This window comes from Poecilia latipinna, unplaced genomic scaffold (assembly GCF_001443285.1).
Source record: "Poecilia latipinna isolate Pla-1442-1.1 unplaced genomic scaffold, P_latipinna-1.0 Scaffold545, whole genome shotgun sequence".
Classification (NCBI taxonomy): domain Eukaryota; kingdom Metazoa; phylum Chordata; class Actinopteri; order Cyprinodontiformes; family Poeciliidae; genus Poecilia; species Poecilia latipinna.
The window spans coordinates 54,743-73,634 of NW_015113161.1; the positions used below are offsets into that span (position 1 = coordinate 54,743).

The 18,892-nt window shown below is 37.1% G+C and overlaps 1 protein-coding gene across 28 annotated transcripts in view; it reads right to left on the reverse strand.

The window, feature by feature from the left end:
- LOC106952887 (voltage-dependent L-type calcium channel subunit alpha-1D-like) overlaps positions 1 to 18,892 on the reverse strand; it is a 74,149-nt gene that overhangs the window by 45,697 nt on the left and 9,560 nt on the right. For all 28 annotated transcript variants that reach the window (XM_015041286.1, XM_015041290.1, XM_015041285.1 and 25 more), the window contains exons 2-3: positions 16,153 to 16,621; positions 15,493 to 15,598 (exon numbers count right to left, since the gene is read on the reverse strand). In XM_015041286.1, coding sequence (XP_014896772.1) covers positions 15,493 to 15,598; positions 16,153 to 16,621 — 575 coding nt within the window. The remainder of the gene's footprint in view (positions 1 to 15,492; positions 15,599 to 16,152; positions 16,622 to 18,892) is intronic.

Consider the following 18,892-nt stretch of genomic DNA (forward strand, 5'->3'; position numbering starts at 1 on the left):
TAAGCTCTGGAATAAAGAAGAAACAGAGAGAATAGAAAGATGTGATTAACAGCGTCAGTTCCTCTTCTAAATTTCCTGACCTTCACGTCTCTTCTTGCTTCTCTTAACGTTTCTCTTTTTTTTATTCTTTTTATCTCCCACAGACATCTCCTCTGCAAAATGAGGTCTGTCCTCAGATTAACAGTTGTTATAACATGAGCAGACAGAGATTCGTCTCCGCTTGATAATTATCAAGCCACCGAGTCGTGGCTCAGAATCCCTTAATGCACATCACTGAAAACGGCCGCGTAATGTGCAGAACAGTACATGCCGTGTAACAAGGAAAGCGCGTTGAGTCTATTTTATCAGCACATCTCTTTGAGTCAGACTCAATCTTTTAATTGAAATTAAATCAGCAGCTTTGTGTTCTTGAACTTTCCAGCTAGATAACCTGCTTTTCCAGCTTCTTTTTTTTTTAAGTATAGTAGCAACACGTGAAATAAATCCCTTTAAAAACTCTTGTGTTTGGTTTAAGGGAATATCTGCATAACTACTGTCTGTCAGTATTGAGACGGTGCATCAGTTGATCTGGCTTGATAATGCAGCAATAGAAAAAGCTTTATTTCCCCTTTGTAAGGTTACGATGTTGGAAAAAAAAATTAGTGTGTAAAGAATATGAAAGAGAAAACAAAGAAAAGAAAAATAAAAATTCCCTCTTTCTCACTGTCTAAACACTCAGCACTGAGTTGGTCTTGCTGCATGCTAATAAGAAAGTCTTGGAAGAGATTTACTGGATATGATCATTTTAGTCAACTTTTCAGGCAGAACCTGTTCCAGCTCTCTAAGTCTGAGAATAACTTTTTATTTACCACTTCCAAAAACAGCAGAAGAGATTTAGTTTGCCAAAGCTAAAGCTCCAAGACTTTTTCTCTCTGCAGCAGCATAAAGACCATTTGAGTCACATGAGCTTGTCCACAGAAGAAGGTGCTACCATCACACCATTCCTTAGGAATACAAACATCATGAGCTTTTCACTATCAGGGCTTTTATAAGAAAACAAGAGCAGCTTAAGCAGTCATTAGACCAAGAAATACCTCTCAGGGTGCAGAGAAACCGAGAACAAAATCACGTCATTCTGTTCTTGCACATCATCACCTTGACACATCATTTGGCAGAACTTTTTTGTGCAGTGGGAGAGACGCACTGTACAATTAAGCACAACTTTGGGTTCATTTTTCCCACATAAAATCCCAATAAAATATATTTTACTTTGTAGTTCTAGGAAGAAGAAATGTGTAAAAGTTAAAACAGTATGAATAGCTTTGCAAGACACTCTAGCTCAGTGATTTTAAAGCTTTAAATCTATGAGTATCACTGAGTTTTATCTTTCTTGGACGGACGAACGGACAGATACTAAATTCATCCCCAAGGGGGAAATTTAAATATTCAGTAGTAGCGCACAGAAATGCATCTACAGACACATAAAGTAGACCAATTAGCACACTATAAATGTGGTATTTGAGTGTACTAAAAGACTAATTGACCAGAGAACAAAATATGTTCTCAATCTACACTAACAACAACCACTTGTTGTTAGTGTAGATTCCACTTTCCTGTCTAACCAATGCAGCAACAAATGCAGAGTCATTTCCTCAGAAGATAACAGCTACCAACAGGTTTGAGTCAACAGAAGAGAGGGAGGGAAAAAAAAACATCAAGCTAGTGGGCCATCAGAGAAAAGATTAACTCTGACACTGGCCATGCAACTGTCAGATGAGGTCAGGATCAGACGTAACGCTGCACTGCTCAGTAGTAGTGATGATTAAAGCATGTACACGCTGCACGACGAAATGTTTAAAGCAGTCCACAATTACTTGAATGCTGTTTCTTCCCATAATAAGATGCAGAATATTGAAAGTTCATCAGAATACGCTTTGATGCTTTGCAGCAGACATATTTCAGAGACTACAACTGCCTCACATTAAAATGTCTCCACCAAATAAAGCTGCAATTACAGATCAATTCTTTGGAGGAGGCAGCTTTGATCAACTTCTGTTGTTACACTAACCTGATAACCTCCTCTTGCTTATATCTGGATCCTCACTAACAACATTCAGTTAAGTCACTTAATTTCCAGTATTACTTATTTTCTTCAAATCAACTTCTGTCCACATTTGTATGAGCTCAGCCTCTATCCTGTGTTTTTTCTTTTCCAATAAACCGTATGCAGTTGTAGGTGGAATCTATTTTTAGTCGTGGATGTTCATAATCCGAATGTCCGAACAGTGAGCATGGCTACAAATACAGTCAAAAACAGCCAACAGCGGCAACGCTGACCACCAAAACCTAATCCAGAGCTGGAATTAGGACGAGCACAGCAGCAGCATCGGTGTAATTCTTCACTATGACACATAAACAGTCTCAGATGTTTGACATAGTTTTACCAGACCCTGTGTTTAGGTAAGAAGGCAAATTCAAAATTGAATGGCTAGAAACAGAGCATAGACCCTCTCAACTTGAAAATACACACAAAAATGTGAGAATTTTACATTATAGATATTTTTTGTGATGCAAATCTCAACTTTAAGGCATCTAAATGTCTTTATATATTATTGTTATACTTATTGATGATACAAAGTAACAAATACATTTCTTAATCAAAAGAAATGTCATTAAACACAGAAATACATGAAAAAATACATGAAACACTGACATTTTTTAACAACCACAATCAAAACCCACTATATTCCATCATGATTTGTATTTTATTTTTTAATTTTTACTTAATTTTGACTTTACACTCCGGGAATCCAGCCTATATGTAAAAGTGGCATAAAGAAAGCCATCGTTTAAAGATATATCTTTATATCTTTAAACAAACCATGTAGAAGAGAAAGCAGGTATGTGGAAGAAATGACCAAACTTACTAAACTTCGCAAAAACTTAAATAAATAAACATTTTGGCTGACATGCAAAGTGCAGAGTGGAGAACAAAAACTAACATTGCACATCATCTTAAAGAAACCAACACCATGTTACAAACATGGTGACGGCAAGAAGTCATTGAGTCATTGAGGTTTGTGGCAATAAAATGCCAGGATGTAAAGCCTTCTAGCGGATTCTGTATTTAGGGAATAAAGATATTACAACTTTCAGCTGAACATCCTTAAATTCCCCTTTACTTTATTTCTGTAGCTTCACACCTACAGCCCTACCTTCATCCTCCAACATGCTAACTAATTTTTTCACTCCGTTTTACGATCACAGACCAGTTCAGGGGCTCTTTCCACCTTTCAAGCTACTCTCCAGTCCAGTCTGACCACTGTCCAGTCCTTTGCGCTCTTTTCTTAATATCCAGTTGCAGTCAGTATGCCTCTCTGCACCTTTATCTCCCCTGTTGAGAGCTTGCTCCGTGGACACTCCACTAGTCTCCATGGCCACAGTTGTCACAGCAGCAGGCTGTGCTGTATGTAAAACTAGGTAAAGGAGGAACATAATGAATATAGAGATGCAGGTTTTTCTCCAGACAAAAAAAATACAAGGTCCTAAAAAATCTAAACCGAATGCTGTGATTTATCAGCTGAAGCTGCCGTCAAAGACACAAGAACATAAAGTATCGTATAGATTTATGACAGTGAAACAAATGTGCTGCACTGTCATATATGGCAAACAAATGTGCTGCAGTGAAGTAAGTTCTTTGTCTGTACAGCAAGGCATCCTGACATCAAGAAGGAAACTGGTTTATGCTGGAGATTTAACTTCTCATTTGTCCCACGAGCCATAAACCTGCTTAGCTGTAACAGATAATCTCCTCATCACATTTCCTGACCCTCCAATCTACGGGCTACTTTTATTTTTCATTTTTGACAGCTTTGTTTGCATAATGTCCTGTTTTCATTTCAGACGGGACGTAAAAATCTCCCTCCAAGAAGGTGAAAGGACTGAAAAGGAACTAATAAAACGTGTTAACCAATGATGTAGTTAATATTCTGTGTGCAATAAATATGAGTTATTCTTAAACAGTGGCAGAAAGTTTGTATTATAATATTACACCATCAACAAAAATATAGGCTTTGATTCTCATTTCTAAAAAATAAAAAATAAAAAATAGGCAGTCTTGCTGAGGTTGGTTTGGACTGTAATCTCTTTGGTCCTAAAATATTTTTTAATGTATGATTTTTTTTTTTTTTTAGGCCTCTAATCTTTCACTGAAATTCAATATGAAGAGCTTGTAGTCTGCACAAATCAATTTGGGTCAAGTCCAACAGGACACTGATTCCGTCACTTTTTTCTGATGCACAATGCTGATAACGCTTAGTGGCTGATTTCGAGGAAAAAAAAGTGACCTTTTAAAATATCAGGTGTTCAATCTACAGTATGCGCTTGTAAGGCTATGTATTTGTGTGGCTCGGAGAGTGTGTTTATGTTTGTGGCCCATATTTCCTCCAGAGGCTGCAGTCTCTTGGCAGTTGGGTGCTAAGCAGTAAGTCCTGCAGGCCTCCTGACATCTGGGCATCTGTCACCCTGCAGCCTTAAAACCTGCAAAGCCCCTGGGCTCCATTTGCAAAACACAAACACTTGCGTAACATTAAAACATGCACTCTGGAGCTGTGCTGTGTGTCTGTGTGTGTGTGTGTGTGTGTGTGTGTGTGTGTGTGTGTGTGTGTCCATGCTGTTTATTAAAAAATGCTCTCAAATGAAATCCAAACATGTTTAGTGTTTTATGGCCACTAATTGATTCAAAATATGGCCTTTTGCTCCTCAAGCTGCAGATACAGAAATGAGTATTTTAATCACTAACCTCTGTGTGTTACTTCCTGTTCTTTTAAGGTCAAATGAACTGGGTTTTTTTTTTTTATGTGCACGGAGCCTAAGTTTAATACGCCATAATGATGAAGAGGAGTGACAGCTCAGAGAAGGAAGGAGATGACTCACGGTGATGGTAATGAAGCTGTATTATCATAAATGTCCAGAAGCTGCTTTACAGTAGCTACATACACACTCGCACACAGAGACATTCACATTCACCCACACACCTAGTTGTAAATCTGCCTCTCTGAGGACAGTAATTACAAAATCGATCCCTGTAGTCCGCTGTCTTTACCTTAAGTATGAAACACAGAGCTCTGCAATCTGAAAAAAGAACAGAATTTTTCATTATCTTGCCAAAAGTAAGAGGTCACTGACCTTCACACACATGAACTTCAGTGACATCCCATTCTTAAACCATGGGGCTTAATATGATGTTGGCACAGACTTTGCCGTTATAACAGCTTCAACTCCTCTGGGAAAGCTTTTCACGAGGTTCATGAGTGTGTTTTAAAGGATTTCAGCCGTGCTTCCAGAAGGACATTTGTGAGGTCAGACACTGATGTTGGACGAGAAGGCTCAACTCATCCAAATCATGTCAAAGGTGTTTTGTCAGGTTGAGATCAAAACTCTGCAAGCTAGTTCAAGTTCTTCCCCAGAAAAATCACTTATTCATAGCTGTGTGGACAATGTTGGAACATAAAGATGATTTACACAATCTGTTCTTACAAAATGTAAAGATAGTGTCTTCCTAGAACCTCAAACTACTCCTTCAAGAGGAGAATGATAGATAGCATAAAACATCATGTGGAGATGCTTTACCTAAGTTCAAAAGACTAAACTTCAGATTTCATATTTTATATGGTTCTTCTCTGTGCTTTGAGTCTTCTGTGTCAGTCGTAAAAACAAGCTTTTTATGATGCACTAAGAATGAACAGGAAAATCCGGACTGTAATGAGCGACGAGGTTGTTATGAGGCTGTACCAGAGCAGTGAGCAAACATCAACTCAGTCTCACAACAAAATGTGCAAACCTGCATGAAAGCCAAGAAAATATATAAGTCCATAATGTTGGTTGAACGCTTTTATGCAACAAGACTTGATTAAGGGCTAAACATAAAAAGATAGATATATGCAAAGTATTAAATTACTTGGTTTGCATGATTATATTCCAGAAACAATAAAATGTGACCTTCATAACAGGAACCAAACTTACTACTGAAGTATTGAATATTAAATATGGTTCAGCACAAAAGAAAGTTAATAAAAAAATTTTTATCTCAAATTTACTGTAAAAAAATGTGTGTAAAATATATATTTTTTTTAATTATCTGTAAATTTCCGACAAGCCAACTGTGACAGTTCTGTAGCAGTGAGCTTAAGGTATGCTTGCTTTTTATTTCACTCAACATCCTTGTCACTGTCACTAAAAGTGTTTATTATACAGCCAACGAGAATTAAAACACACTTTACATAAATGGCATGTACCCTTATGTTTTCCATTTCAAAGCGCATTACAGGCCATGAATGAATTAAAGTCATGAATTAATGATAAAAAAGTTCCTAATACCAGTATTTAGTTTAAAAAGTATGTTCTTATTTCTTATTTCAAGCATATCATGTTGTAATAGAAAGGGACCAAAACTGGAGCGATCTTTTCCATTGCCTCTGTGTCCAGACTGCTGGCTCATTGTTATTTTCCAGTTTTAATAAATCAGCCCTGATGTAGTCCGTGCTTTCTGTAGCTGGACTTTATGGTTACTTAACTGGTGGCATAAACAATCTATTTCTAGTGTGTGCATCAGTTTCACTTATGTTTACAAAGTTAATTTGTTATTCAGTACTATTACTCTCAAAGACAGAGGTTTACCAGACAGATAAACCTGAGATTACCTAATATATTTACACAAGATTCATGCATGAACCTTTTTCCCTGCCTGTGGTGTGGCAACTCGGTAAACATCTCTTTCTTTCTGCCTAACAATCCAAACACACACCCTCTCTCACACACACACTCTTCCCCACACAAACATAACGTGACACATGGGCAGTGAGTGATCTTTAGCAGAGCAAACCAGCAGGGTAAATGAGGCCTTAAGAAATCAGATGATCTCCTTGGGTGCTAACATCGGCTATTCTGTGATGCAGTATGGGCTTCAACAATGGAAATATTTATTTATTAATTCAGCATATTTTATGAGAAATATTGAAACAAGTGAGAAAAATGATTACTTATCTCAGCTGCAACAATTTAGCTCTACCAGTGTCCTTTATAGCCCGTTTGGCACATCTTTATATTCACTCACATATTTAAATTTCTTGTATCTGTAGGGTAGAAAATACAAATTATGAAACATATTGTGTTCTGTCTGAATTCAGATGGCTGTAACTCTGATAAGATCAGCTTCTGCGCTGAAAATGAAGAGGAGTAAAGACGGGGAACCAAAATAAAATGAGGTAGTGTCTGTGTGCATAGACTCAAATTGAACAAGACTTTGTGGAGACAGCAATTGTTCTTCAGGTTATGGAAAATACATATAAAAAAATGATAATGAAAAAAAAAAAATCTTCTTCAAGATTTGACATAAAGGACAGCATCCTACCCAATGTCTGCCATTTCTAAAAACTTGCAAAAATCCAACATTTAATTGTTTTACTTTCCTTTAGTGAAAAAAAACTACGCTATGGAATAAATGGAATTTTTAACATAATCATATGGTCATAATAAATAGCATCCCTGACTAGTCCTATAAGTTACATGCAACTGAAGTACCATGGATGGATCCAGAGCTTTAAAAATATTTTCTTTAGTAATCCATGATTCCTTTTTTCTGTTCTGTCAGAATAAGACAATAAAAACTTTTTCTTTGTCTCAAAATGTGAAAGACAAGAGAACACAATTAAGGAAGGCAAATGTGTCTCTAACTTCAAAAGTAGGACAAAAAAACGGAGATTCTCATAAGCGTGTCTACATCTAGAGTTAAAACAAAATAACTGACTTTTTATACCCATTAGACAAGCATTTCTTTGTAGGCACACAATGGTAGAAGAATTACAAATACACATTACATTTTGCAAAAAATAAAATCTCACCTTCCTTAAGGTTCTGAGTTTAGGCCAGGTCCAACAACGCAACCATGCTGTGTCAGAAGTGGCAGTATTACAAAGTCCCATGTAAACACAAGGATGCTTATATGCATATTATTTTATAACTTGCAGCTTAGGGAAGATTTAGCCTAAATATGACACAATTCACACTCTCCCATCTACATAAACACATCCTTTATTACATCCACCTACACATATACTTCATATAGATTCAAACACATAATCATGATACAGTATATTACCAAAAGTATCCTCAAACCATCGAACACTGACATTTTAATCTCTTCCTTGGCCACAGATGTATAAAATCCAGCACATAGACATGCTCCTCAGGAGCTCTGTGAAGCTCAGCATGGTAATAAGATACGACGCCTCCTGTTTAATGAGGCAAGCTGCAAAGTATTTCCACTACTTCGTATTTAAGACAACTCTTAGTGGTACTGAAACAAAGTGAAAGTGATTGAGAATGACAGCAACCCAGCCACAAAGTTGAGAGTCAAGTAAAATCAGAGAGTGGATTTCAGGTGTGAGGTGTAAAAAGAATTTCTGATTGTGTTTCAAGATGTTTGTAAAGTAAAAATAATAGAGTTTATTGGCTTCACTGTGTTAATGGCAATACTATCTGACCCACAGGACATTTAAACTCCCAACCTTGTTATTGGGTAGTAAAAGGTTTTACTGCTACTACACAAAAAAATAGTGCTTTAAATGTACCTATTTTGTTTTTTTGCTTTAAAATATGTATTTATTCCTTATCCGTATTTTTATAGCAGAATTTTACGTAAAAAAAAACCAGAATTTTTCGTTACCAATGCAGATTATTCTAAAACAAGATGGAAAACATAATTGTATTTTAGCACCAACTGCTCACACCCACCCTTTGTTCTCATATTTATTCACAGGTTTATAGCACTTTACAAAAATAATTTAGCATCACATCCGGTGCAACGTTTCCCACACCAATGTGGAAAATGAGAAAAGAAAACACTGGCGTCTTTTTCCTCTGCATTCTTTCACAAAGAACACTTTTAATCCTGAAACTGCATTCTACTGTGAGGAAGAAAAGAAAACAGCAGAAAGAAATTAATAATCATCGAGTCAGCTGCAATGACTTTTCCTGGGTTCAGAGTGAAGTACGATCTTATTGCAGAATTGAAGACAGAAATAAATGCAACAACTTGAAGTCGCTATGATCCATAATTGCTCAGGCCTCACAAATCAAATCTCTCCATCGTTCTTTACAACACATTCAGCCTCTCTCACTCACTGTGTCTCTCTCTCTCTCACACACACACAGAAACGCCATGTGATCAAAAAACTGCTGCTTTACTCTCATTTCCCCTGCTCTCTAAACCTTTAATCCCTCATGGAAAAAAAAGAGTGATGCAACCTGACTTTCAACCCTCAGATTTACAATAAAACAGACAAAATTTGAACTTTGGGCAAATGCACATCCGTGTGTGTAGACTTGGGCTTTCTGTTATATATGAAAGAGGCAAACAAGCTCCAAAAGACAGAAAACCTTCACATGATCCAAATCTGTGTGGGCAGATACCAAAAAAAAAACAGTTTCATACTTGTTTTTTCTTTATTTTACGAATGGAAACCTCAAACATTCGGTGCTTTGCCTATTTTATGCACATATACACACACGGCAGAGGAACTACTGTTTGAGAATAAGAAATCACCCCACAGAATAAGACAATTTATTTGTGAATCACAATCAGGAAATGTAAAAAAGTGACATAAAGTGAATCTTTAAAATCTTTTTTAGGATGTACATCTGAAAATTATACAAGTGCACAATTAATTAACAGCTATGACAGAGGTTATAGATGCACTCTGAACTTTTGCTATATAGTGTCTGACAAGCACAAAGTTATTTATAGGTTATTAATTACTTTTGAAGACTGCAGATGAAAACTAATCTTTGTGTTTATCTCTGGCATATTATGTGATGTGTGTTGTCCCTTTTAAAATAAATAAACAACAACAAGAAGCTCTGGCCAGATGAGATCAAACTTGAACTTTTTGTTCAACATGATCAAAGCAGTGTGTGGTAACATCCTGGACACACAACCCCTTGGTGGTTTATCATGGTGGCAGCAACATGCTGTGCAGCTGCTTTCTGCAGCAGGGATAAGGAAGCTGTTCAGAGTTGATGGGTAAATGGAGGAAGCTAAATGAAGGGCAACAAAAATAAAATAAAAAACACTGTTAGAGTTTGCAAAATACTTTAAACTAGGAGAGAGGTCTGTCTTTCAGGACAACAGTCCCAAAAAGCCAGCGCTCTGTTGGAATGACTCAGTCAAAGTCTAGAGCTAAGCCAAACAGAGAACCACTGGTAGTAAACACTCTCCATCCAGTCTTACAGGGTTAAGGCTGCTTTGCAAAGAGCAATAGAAAAAAACAATCCACTCTCCAAGTTGGTAGAGACAAACCCTGAAAGACTTTCAGCCGTCACTGTAAAACTATTGAGTCAAGAGAGATGAAGACAAAAGCACCACACACGTTTAAAACCATGTTTCCTTTTAGTTGTCCTTCACTATATATGGCACATTGTGTTGATCAGTCAAAGGAAATATGCTGGAGTTTGTCATTGTAACATGAGTCGATGTGAAAAAGTTCAAGCGTTAAACCTATGACAAATCTTGTTTCAGTTTACACTAAATATGTTTATCTTCTGTCCTTTTCCTTTCATTCAAGACCAGAAGAACACGATATTTTTTTTACAATTAAAAAAATTACAATTTAAACCTGCTTGAACTCTGAACTATGTCTGAATTCACCCAGAAAAATGCCAATAAAGGTCTAATTTTCAGGTATTTTTCATACTAGATACACTTGAAGGAAGTCCAGTTAAGATCAATTCTGTCACATCAAACATTCATCCTGCCCTTACTTTTAATATTTTTAAGTAAGCTTGTTACCATGGTTTTAACTTTATACTCTAAATTACCCAAAACATTATTTATCCTTTGATCCGTGACTCATGCTGTTCACAGAAAGGCTCACCCACATGCAGTTCAAATGAACTCTAATAATCAGCACAGACTCCAAACATGGATGACACATTTGGATACGACTCACTAACGATCTGATGAAACTCAGAATCAACCAGTCTGGTCAATCCCAGCAGAGGATCCGTCCGTACAGGCCTAACCATACAGCAGTCAGTCATTTTAATATCTAAAATACCAACATTTGTATATAACTTTACATTTTGTCCATCTGATGACAAGACAAAATGCTGGTTTAAATGTTCAAATATCAAATCAGATGATCTGCACTTCACTTACGTTTTTACAGAACTGGTTTATTTGTATTCATGAGCAAATAGTTTTATAAAGTTTCAACCTTTTTTGATGTTGTTGCTTTTCTTTGAAATTCTCAGTTAAGTAAAATCCTGAAAGCTAGTTAGCAACAGCTCTGCACACCAATCAACCATAATAACACCATTTTATTGACATATGTGCTTGATTTGACCTTCATTTAAAAAACAATATGACCCTGTCAATCCTATGAAAAGAGAAATTAAGTCAAATAGACGGCAGAGTGAAAAACATAAAATATAGGATGTAGGTGAATTTGTCTATTTTCACATCCATCCATCCCTCTTTCCATCCCTCTCTTCTCGCTCCTCCTCTCTGCCTCAGCAACTTCCTCTCATTTAGGGACTACTAATCCACCGCCCAGCTTAATCCCTCAAACTGGTCACACGCACAGTTTCTCTGCCCTCCTGCACACTCTCTTTCTCCCTCACCCTCAAAAACCCGATCACATTCATCAGGTATAAACACACTCCAGGAGAAGATCAGGATAGATCCACTGCAACAGCTAAATATTATCTCTGTGTGAGTTTTTTATAAGCTAACCTTATCTAATTAAAAAGCCTTCATCATCTTCACGGATTACTAGACGAACAATACTGTGGAAAGAGCTCCACTCTCAGATTTTCCTGAAAGCAGATATCTGACACCTGACAGTTTAAACCATAATAAAGATAACTACACACACTGAATACTTAGGATCAGAGCTGCATGAGCATTCAGTCAAAATGTGCTAAGAACATGCAACATCTAGCAACTTTTCAGAGCAGTCGAGTGAAGTTTTTTTTTTTTTTTTCTTCAAACAAATCTACTAACAAATGTAGAAACTTGTTTTTGTGTTATTGGAGACTTGGCGATATTGGCTAACAGTAAGAGCTGCCGCACCTCCAACACGCTTACAGGTGGTCGGTCTGACAGCAAACCCAGCCTGCAGTCAGGGCAGAAAGGAGACCCACTTCACTCTGTTTCCACACTGCAATTGAATCATGAACGCACAAAGCTGCCAGTGATCTGTCTCTGGATTACAAAGGATGTAAATATAATATGAAAATCATTTCTCATGTTGCGGTGGCACTCAAATAAATCCCTAAATTTGATTCACACGGCCTCAGTCACCGATTCTCCTCCTCCTCTGTGTGTGCCTCTGATAACTACTTTAGATTATATCTGATATTATGCAAAATTGATCCTTGTAGCTTCAGGTAAATATTTATATTATTAAATTATTTGTAGTTCTGAACATATTCAGAGTCTTCTTAATCACTTTTTGTCTCACCAAGAGTGATATTCCTTTATTCTACTGCCCAGATCACACAAATCTGCAAATTAGTTAGTGATGTCATAGCGACTTCTAGCGACTTTCAGGACAGCCAAGAGCTACTTTGCATGCTGAGTAGCTGGCAACAGTGGGAATTGATGGCGCCGTGAATCATATGGTGCATTCAGTTTACACAAGAATGTCGGAATTTCCAACCATCTGGGTGGTAACATCAAAGTCGCCATAGGAGCAACCCCGAGTTAAACATCCAACATGGCTGCTGCATGTATGAAACACAGTCAACGTTCTGCGAAACAGATTATTTGGTTCTCTTCCTGACTTGGACTCCTGGGTTTAAAAAAACAAACAACTTTTTTTTGGAAACAATTAGTGGATTAAATAATGAATCTAAAATTAAGTCAGAAGGGAAAAAATGTTTAGTCTTCCAGTTGAAAAACTCAGCAAGAAATCTTAAATAATCTTACCAAAGTGTAGTTCCATCCCACTGGTAATATATTCTAAGTAATGCTGTGTATTTTGATGAGAACAAATCAATTATTGCTTTGACATCCAAACAGAAAAAAACTATACAGCCTGCGTCTCTTATGTTTCATTAGACAAAGCACGTATGTTTTTCCTCAGCTACACATACTGTACATTGGATAGTAAGAAATGAGTGTAGACTTGGACAGCGTGAATAATCCCCATCTGTTGACAGACCATGAAACTGTGTCCGTCTCACTGGTTTATACACACAATTCCCTCTGAGCCTGAGAAGGGTGACTGCCAGACGCAGTGAGGAAAAAAAGGCATTGTATGTATTGTCTGTATGAAAAAGCCTTCTGGTGCTAATGTGAATGTTTGTATTAAGTAATATTAGAAATTCATTTTGCTCTTTCAACAGGCTTAAATGAAAATTGTTCTGTCCAGTAAATATTTCCGAACCTGAGTTGTTTTTTGTTGTTGTTGTTGTTGTTGTTGTTTTTGTTTGTTTGTTTGTTTGTTTGTTTGTTTTTGTTCTACTGTTGCAACAAATGTGTTTCTATTTGTTGCATGGCTAAAATGCCTTGAATTGATGTTTTCTGTAAACTGGGCTAAAAGTGATTGTTGTGAATGCCATCATGACAAATGTTTTATGTTTTGTTGATTACGTAAGATATTAAACATGTCCTTTTTAGCCAGTCCTCAGTTAAATATGACATTCAAAATAGTCAGGCATCTACAAATATCGCAAATGATCTTTAAGCGAGATGAAAAAGAAGAAAACTGAGGTCAACCACATCACAACAAATGTGACTTAGTAAGTAGAGTGAATGTGCCAACAGCAGCTGGCTACTGCTACAAATGGTTTAAATGGGACGATTTCCTGTTTGTCCAACCAAAGTAGTTCTAGTCTTTGGTTCAGACACATGATGCATGTCAAACGACACAGCTCTACTAATTTAAATTACAGAACGGAGGTCTAAATTTTGGAAAAGCCACTGCCTCTGAAAAAAATTACCAACAATCATGTTCTCGCAGCAGGTTTTATGGCAACACTTCCAATATTTTTTATGGCAATACTCTATACAGTTATGACAAGCAAGCTGACTTAGTAAGAAAACAATGAGAGAAAATTTGAGATATTTTAGTAGCACTGTATAAGGACATCGTTCTCCTTTACCTTTGTGCTAATGAAGATGATGTGCTAGTGATGAGCAAATGAAGAGAATACCTCTTCTGATTTCTGCTACATGTTTCATTTTTGTAAAAATGTACCATTTCAGCTGGAAACAGTATTATACTTAATCACCCAAATTATTAACTTGCTCAATAGTTTCTCTATGTAATTAAACTTGCGCCTCTGTCTGGATCACAACATTGGAAATGTGTCTAATTTCTCGAAGTATGAATAACTTACATGACACTCAGTCCTGTTGAAGATGTGGACTTTTCCCTGCACAAATAGCCTCGACAGACTTTGAAAGTCAAAGCAGAGAGAGCTCATGGGTAAATAATAACAAGGCTTGATCCAATTTTAATGACCCAGTTTCAGGAACCTGGTTCAGACACCCGTGTCAGTGATCGTCTTTACAGAGACACTAATCCAGACAGAGCCTGCTAATGTTATTAGTCGCACCGGTGCTTTTTGCTACTACAGCAGACAAGCAGGACCATCTTGGAAATTATTGTTTTGGACATGTGGGTATGGATCAGGAAAACAATAAAAAAAAATACTGCTTCAGATACAGCTTAATTTCATATCAGTATGTCATTTTACCGTGTCACAAACTCTGATGTGAGACAAATTCATCCATATTCATTTGTGTAGTGATAAAATCTACTTATTTGTAGTTTGAGGTTATAAAATTGGTATATGGTGGGTAAAACATATAAACAGTTATTTTCATCTCTGATTTCCTCTTTGTCATGACACATAAGCAACTTAGTATTTGTACGTCAGCACATGCATGCAGGCGGACACCTGTCTCAAGAGAACAATGAAACCCGACGCACCTGTCCAAGTATTTCCGGGAAGGAAACGTTTTGATGAAGTTCAAACACCAATCCTATCACTTTCATATAAAAGCCAAAAAACCAGAAATCCAGCTAATGAAACAAGGTGACACAAACAGCAAGCAACCAATGTGTGTAAAAGAAAGAAATGGAAGAGTTGCCATTTTTGTTGCACAGTTAACTCCGGCAGAGTCTACTTTTTCACATCTGTGTCTTTGATAAAAAATAAAATCTGACACCTAACATCCTAAGAATGTCAAACATCAAACTTGCTTCTGCATGGTCTCATAGTAGATTGATTAAAAAGAATGCTCAAAACGAATAAATCCATTTTATCACGTTATCTCCAATATTCCAGTATATTACAAATGGACTTACCATTTTTTATAACTATCTCCAATGCAGTAATTTGCAAAGATCTGTTTTCTGTACACCTTGTACTAATAACTAAGGTTCAATACACAGCTGAAATCAGCTTTGTGATAAATCTAGCAGCATCTATGTTACTACTCACGAGTTCTTGGTTTGTAGAGTTGGAGTCATCTCCAGGAAAGGGAATGTAGATGGCTAAGGCCACGCAGTTGGCGAAAATAGACAGGAGTATAAATATATCAAATGGTCTGAAAGGAAAATGTTAAGGAAAGAAATATTCACATTCACAGTGTCACATTCTCAGCTTCAGTAAGAAGTTTTTTTTTAAGTCATACTTAAAAAAAACTGCTGTGCTGGTGCTGCAAACCTATCGGTTTTATTATCTTTACTAACTTTTCCTTCGGTTCAAACAGCAATGGGGTAAAATCACTTTCAAAAGGTAACAGGAGAAATCTTTACTTCAAAAAGTACTTAGGGTGTGCAGCAGTAATAACCACCTGTTTCTTGGATATCTTTTTTATCTGTTAGATATTTTGTGGTGCTTTGTTGCAGTGCTTCGTCTTCTCATGCATTAACTGAGATATTGCAATGCCAGCCTATTCCCTACGTCAGTGACTCCATTCACCGCAGTATTCTTTATTAGTCACTGCAAACAAAGCAAAAATGGCACACATAATATATCCTGCAAAGCTATTGTGTTCAAAGTAAAGACACCCACTGCTTCCATGCATCTTCTGGTTGAAATTCATTCAAATTCTAGATCATCTCTAAAGGTCAACCTTTAGAGATGACAAAAAGATACTTCCATTCCACCAGGCTGATGCAGGCCCTTCGGATCGGGTTGTTGAGGGTGAGGCAGAACAGCGCTCTGGGTGGCCGGCTGTTGGTGGATCCTCCTTGCTTTTTGCTTTTGGCATACTGCTGTCTCTTTCTCTGTGCGAGTGAGCCAACAGGAGCCGGTCCAGAAGCGCAAGCCGAGGGACGCGAGTCCTTCTCAGGCGTTTCGACGTCATCCTGCGCTTGTCGAGCAGCAGTGATGGCGGCATGCCACGCAAGCACTGGGCTGACAGCAGAACCAGAGCCACCTGGGCCCTGACTACTACTACTCGCCCCAAGGAGCCCACAAGAGGAGCCGATAGGCTTGCCAGTGCTGGCCGGAGCCTGAACGGGCTCTGGAGAAGGGAGCTGGTGGAGGCTGGAACGGCTGTCAGACCAGAGCGCGGGAGTGTCACTGGAAGGAGTGGTCTTTCTGTTGCTGGCATATTGTGCCCCTGGAAAGACAGGGTGGAAAACAGACGAGAATGTTTTGAGACAGTTTGCAGGACAAAAATATAATAACGGAGCTGTTTGGCCACAAAGGACAGAATTATGTTTGGAAAAAGCCAAGTGAGATTTTTAAAACCAATATACTAAGTGTTGAACATGGTGATGATTGTACCATGTTGTGGTGCTTTCTCACAGCCAACTGGATGGAAAATACAGAAGATTTGTTTGTTTCATCTCATATTAACAGCCTGCCTGATATAAAAAATTTGGAAAGGTAGGAGTTTTGGAACAAAAATCCCAAATGCACCCTAAAACGGATCTTGATGTGGCTGACTAACATTAAGCTTTTGAACCAAATCTCCCTCAATCATACAAACACAAACAATTTAAATGAGCTCTGAAAAAAGTTTTTAAAAAAAATTATCCTGACAGGTTGTTGATGGTGACACAGAGTCAAGAACTTGCTAAGCCATACCTAGTCTGTATATGTATATTTCACCCAGATAATGCAAAAAGATTTTTGATAAACAAGTTATTCTATTTGAAATTGATTAAAGCTTTTTATGAAATGAAACAAATTGATCACTGTAAATCATTAAAGCCTCCAATTCAATGGTATTTAAGCCTTAAATGCCTCAGTAAAAAAGAAACCTAGTCAACGGAAAACAAACAAAAATCATCCAACAAAACTTATTGGGTTTTTTTTTTTATATAAGACAAGAGCAAAATAAATGTTTGTGGCTTTGACATTCTTGATGCGGACCGGTCACTTTGTCTTTGTGCAGCTTAAGGGATTATCTGTATTTGAGTTTCCACATAAAGAAAGATGCCAGAATTTAATTTGAAGGTAAGAAAAAAAAAAAAATTGTCATCCCATAAACAACTAAATTCAACTTCTGCATTGTGGAACAATTCTGTCTTGCACTACTGTTTGCTAGAAATGTGCTCAAGCATCCAACAGGAAGCAGTCCAGAAATAAGTTGGCAGAAAAGGGAACAGCGGAGGAATGGTTCAAAAGGATTACAGAAGAGTAGGAGAGTGGGACAGCCGGCGTGACTGAGGGAGGCAGTCGTTAAAGTCAATGCAGGCCACGAGCGAAAAAAGACAGTGCCCTTGACAGCTTGGTGCACTCCACAAGAGAATCACACCCCATTTCGACTGTCCAACACTTTATGTCACCAAAAGAAAACATTCCTGGAAGAATATCTATGTTTCCATCTGATGATCTGACCCATGCCAAAGGAAAGAGAGAAGGGTAAAAAAAAATGGATTTCTGAAAGTTTCAGTAAAAATTGAAATTTGGTGCATGAATAGTTGCAAATTCTTTGAAACTGTTAATTGAGAGTAGAAAGGTGTATATATGGGCTATTTGGTATGAAGTTCTATGAACGTTTAAAAACATTTTGGTTCCAGAAATCCCAAAATGGTTTCTTTCAATCAGCACTGTTCCCACAGTTTAACGTCTTTTTAATGAGATGCCAGTGTAAAGGCTGGAGCAGCTAAAGTTGATCCATACTTGACATGTAATCAAAAGTTAAGGAAATTGAAAGCATGCATAGCGTGTATTTCTGACCAAAGATTTTAGTACCTGGAGACTTTAGGAATCGAAAGAACATTAAAAATGAGGAGATTCAACTCACATGGCCTTGCAAATAAAACAAATGTTACAATGTAAGAATGCTGGGCAAGCAACATTTGCTAGCATGCATCATATATCGATATTGTCAATTATTGATAAAAGAAAATGTTGCATTCATGAATATTTTTTTCTTGCACTAAATGTAAGCATTTGTTTCTAAAGTAAAAATTTTAATTAACCAAGGGGTTTTCTGTAATGTAAAAGTGATACCCACTCAAAAAAAATATACATGTACATATCCCTTGATTTTGAAAATGTCATACTTGTATCCAAATTGCATGAATATGTATGAATATCAACTTATACAGACTTTTTTGAACATCCGGTGCAGATGTGGAGCTTGCTAAGGATGAATCAAACGCAGAAAAATCCAAACAGCAATAAGCCCATAGGAAAAGCAGTAGTGATCAATATGTTATACATATTATTTTTAAAGCAGTATGAAGAACTGTCACTGTTTTAAATAAAAGCAGATTATGCTACCTATTTTGTCTAAAATCTTTTTGACACCTTAAAATAATGTATTTTTACTCAACTTTGCATTGCTCTGATAATCTCATTATATAAAAAGCCTTGACATATGTTGATCCAACTTTGCATTTGCATACTGAAAAATGAGTAACTATATATATATATA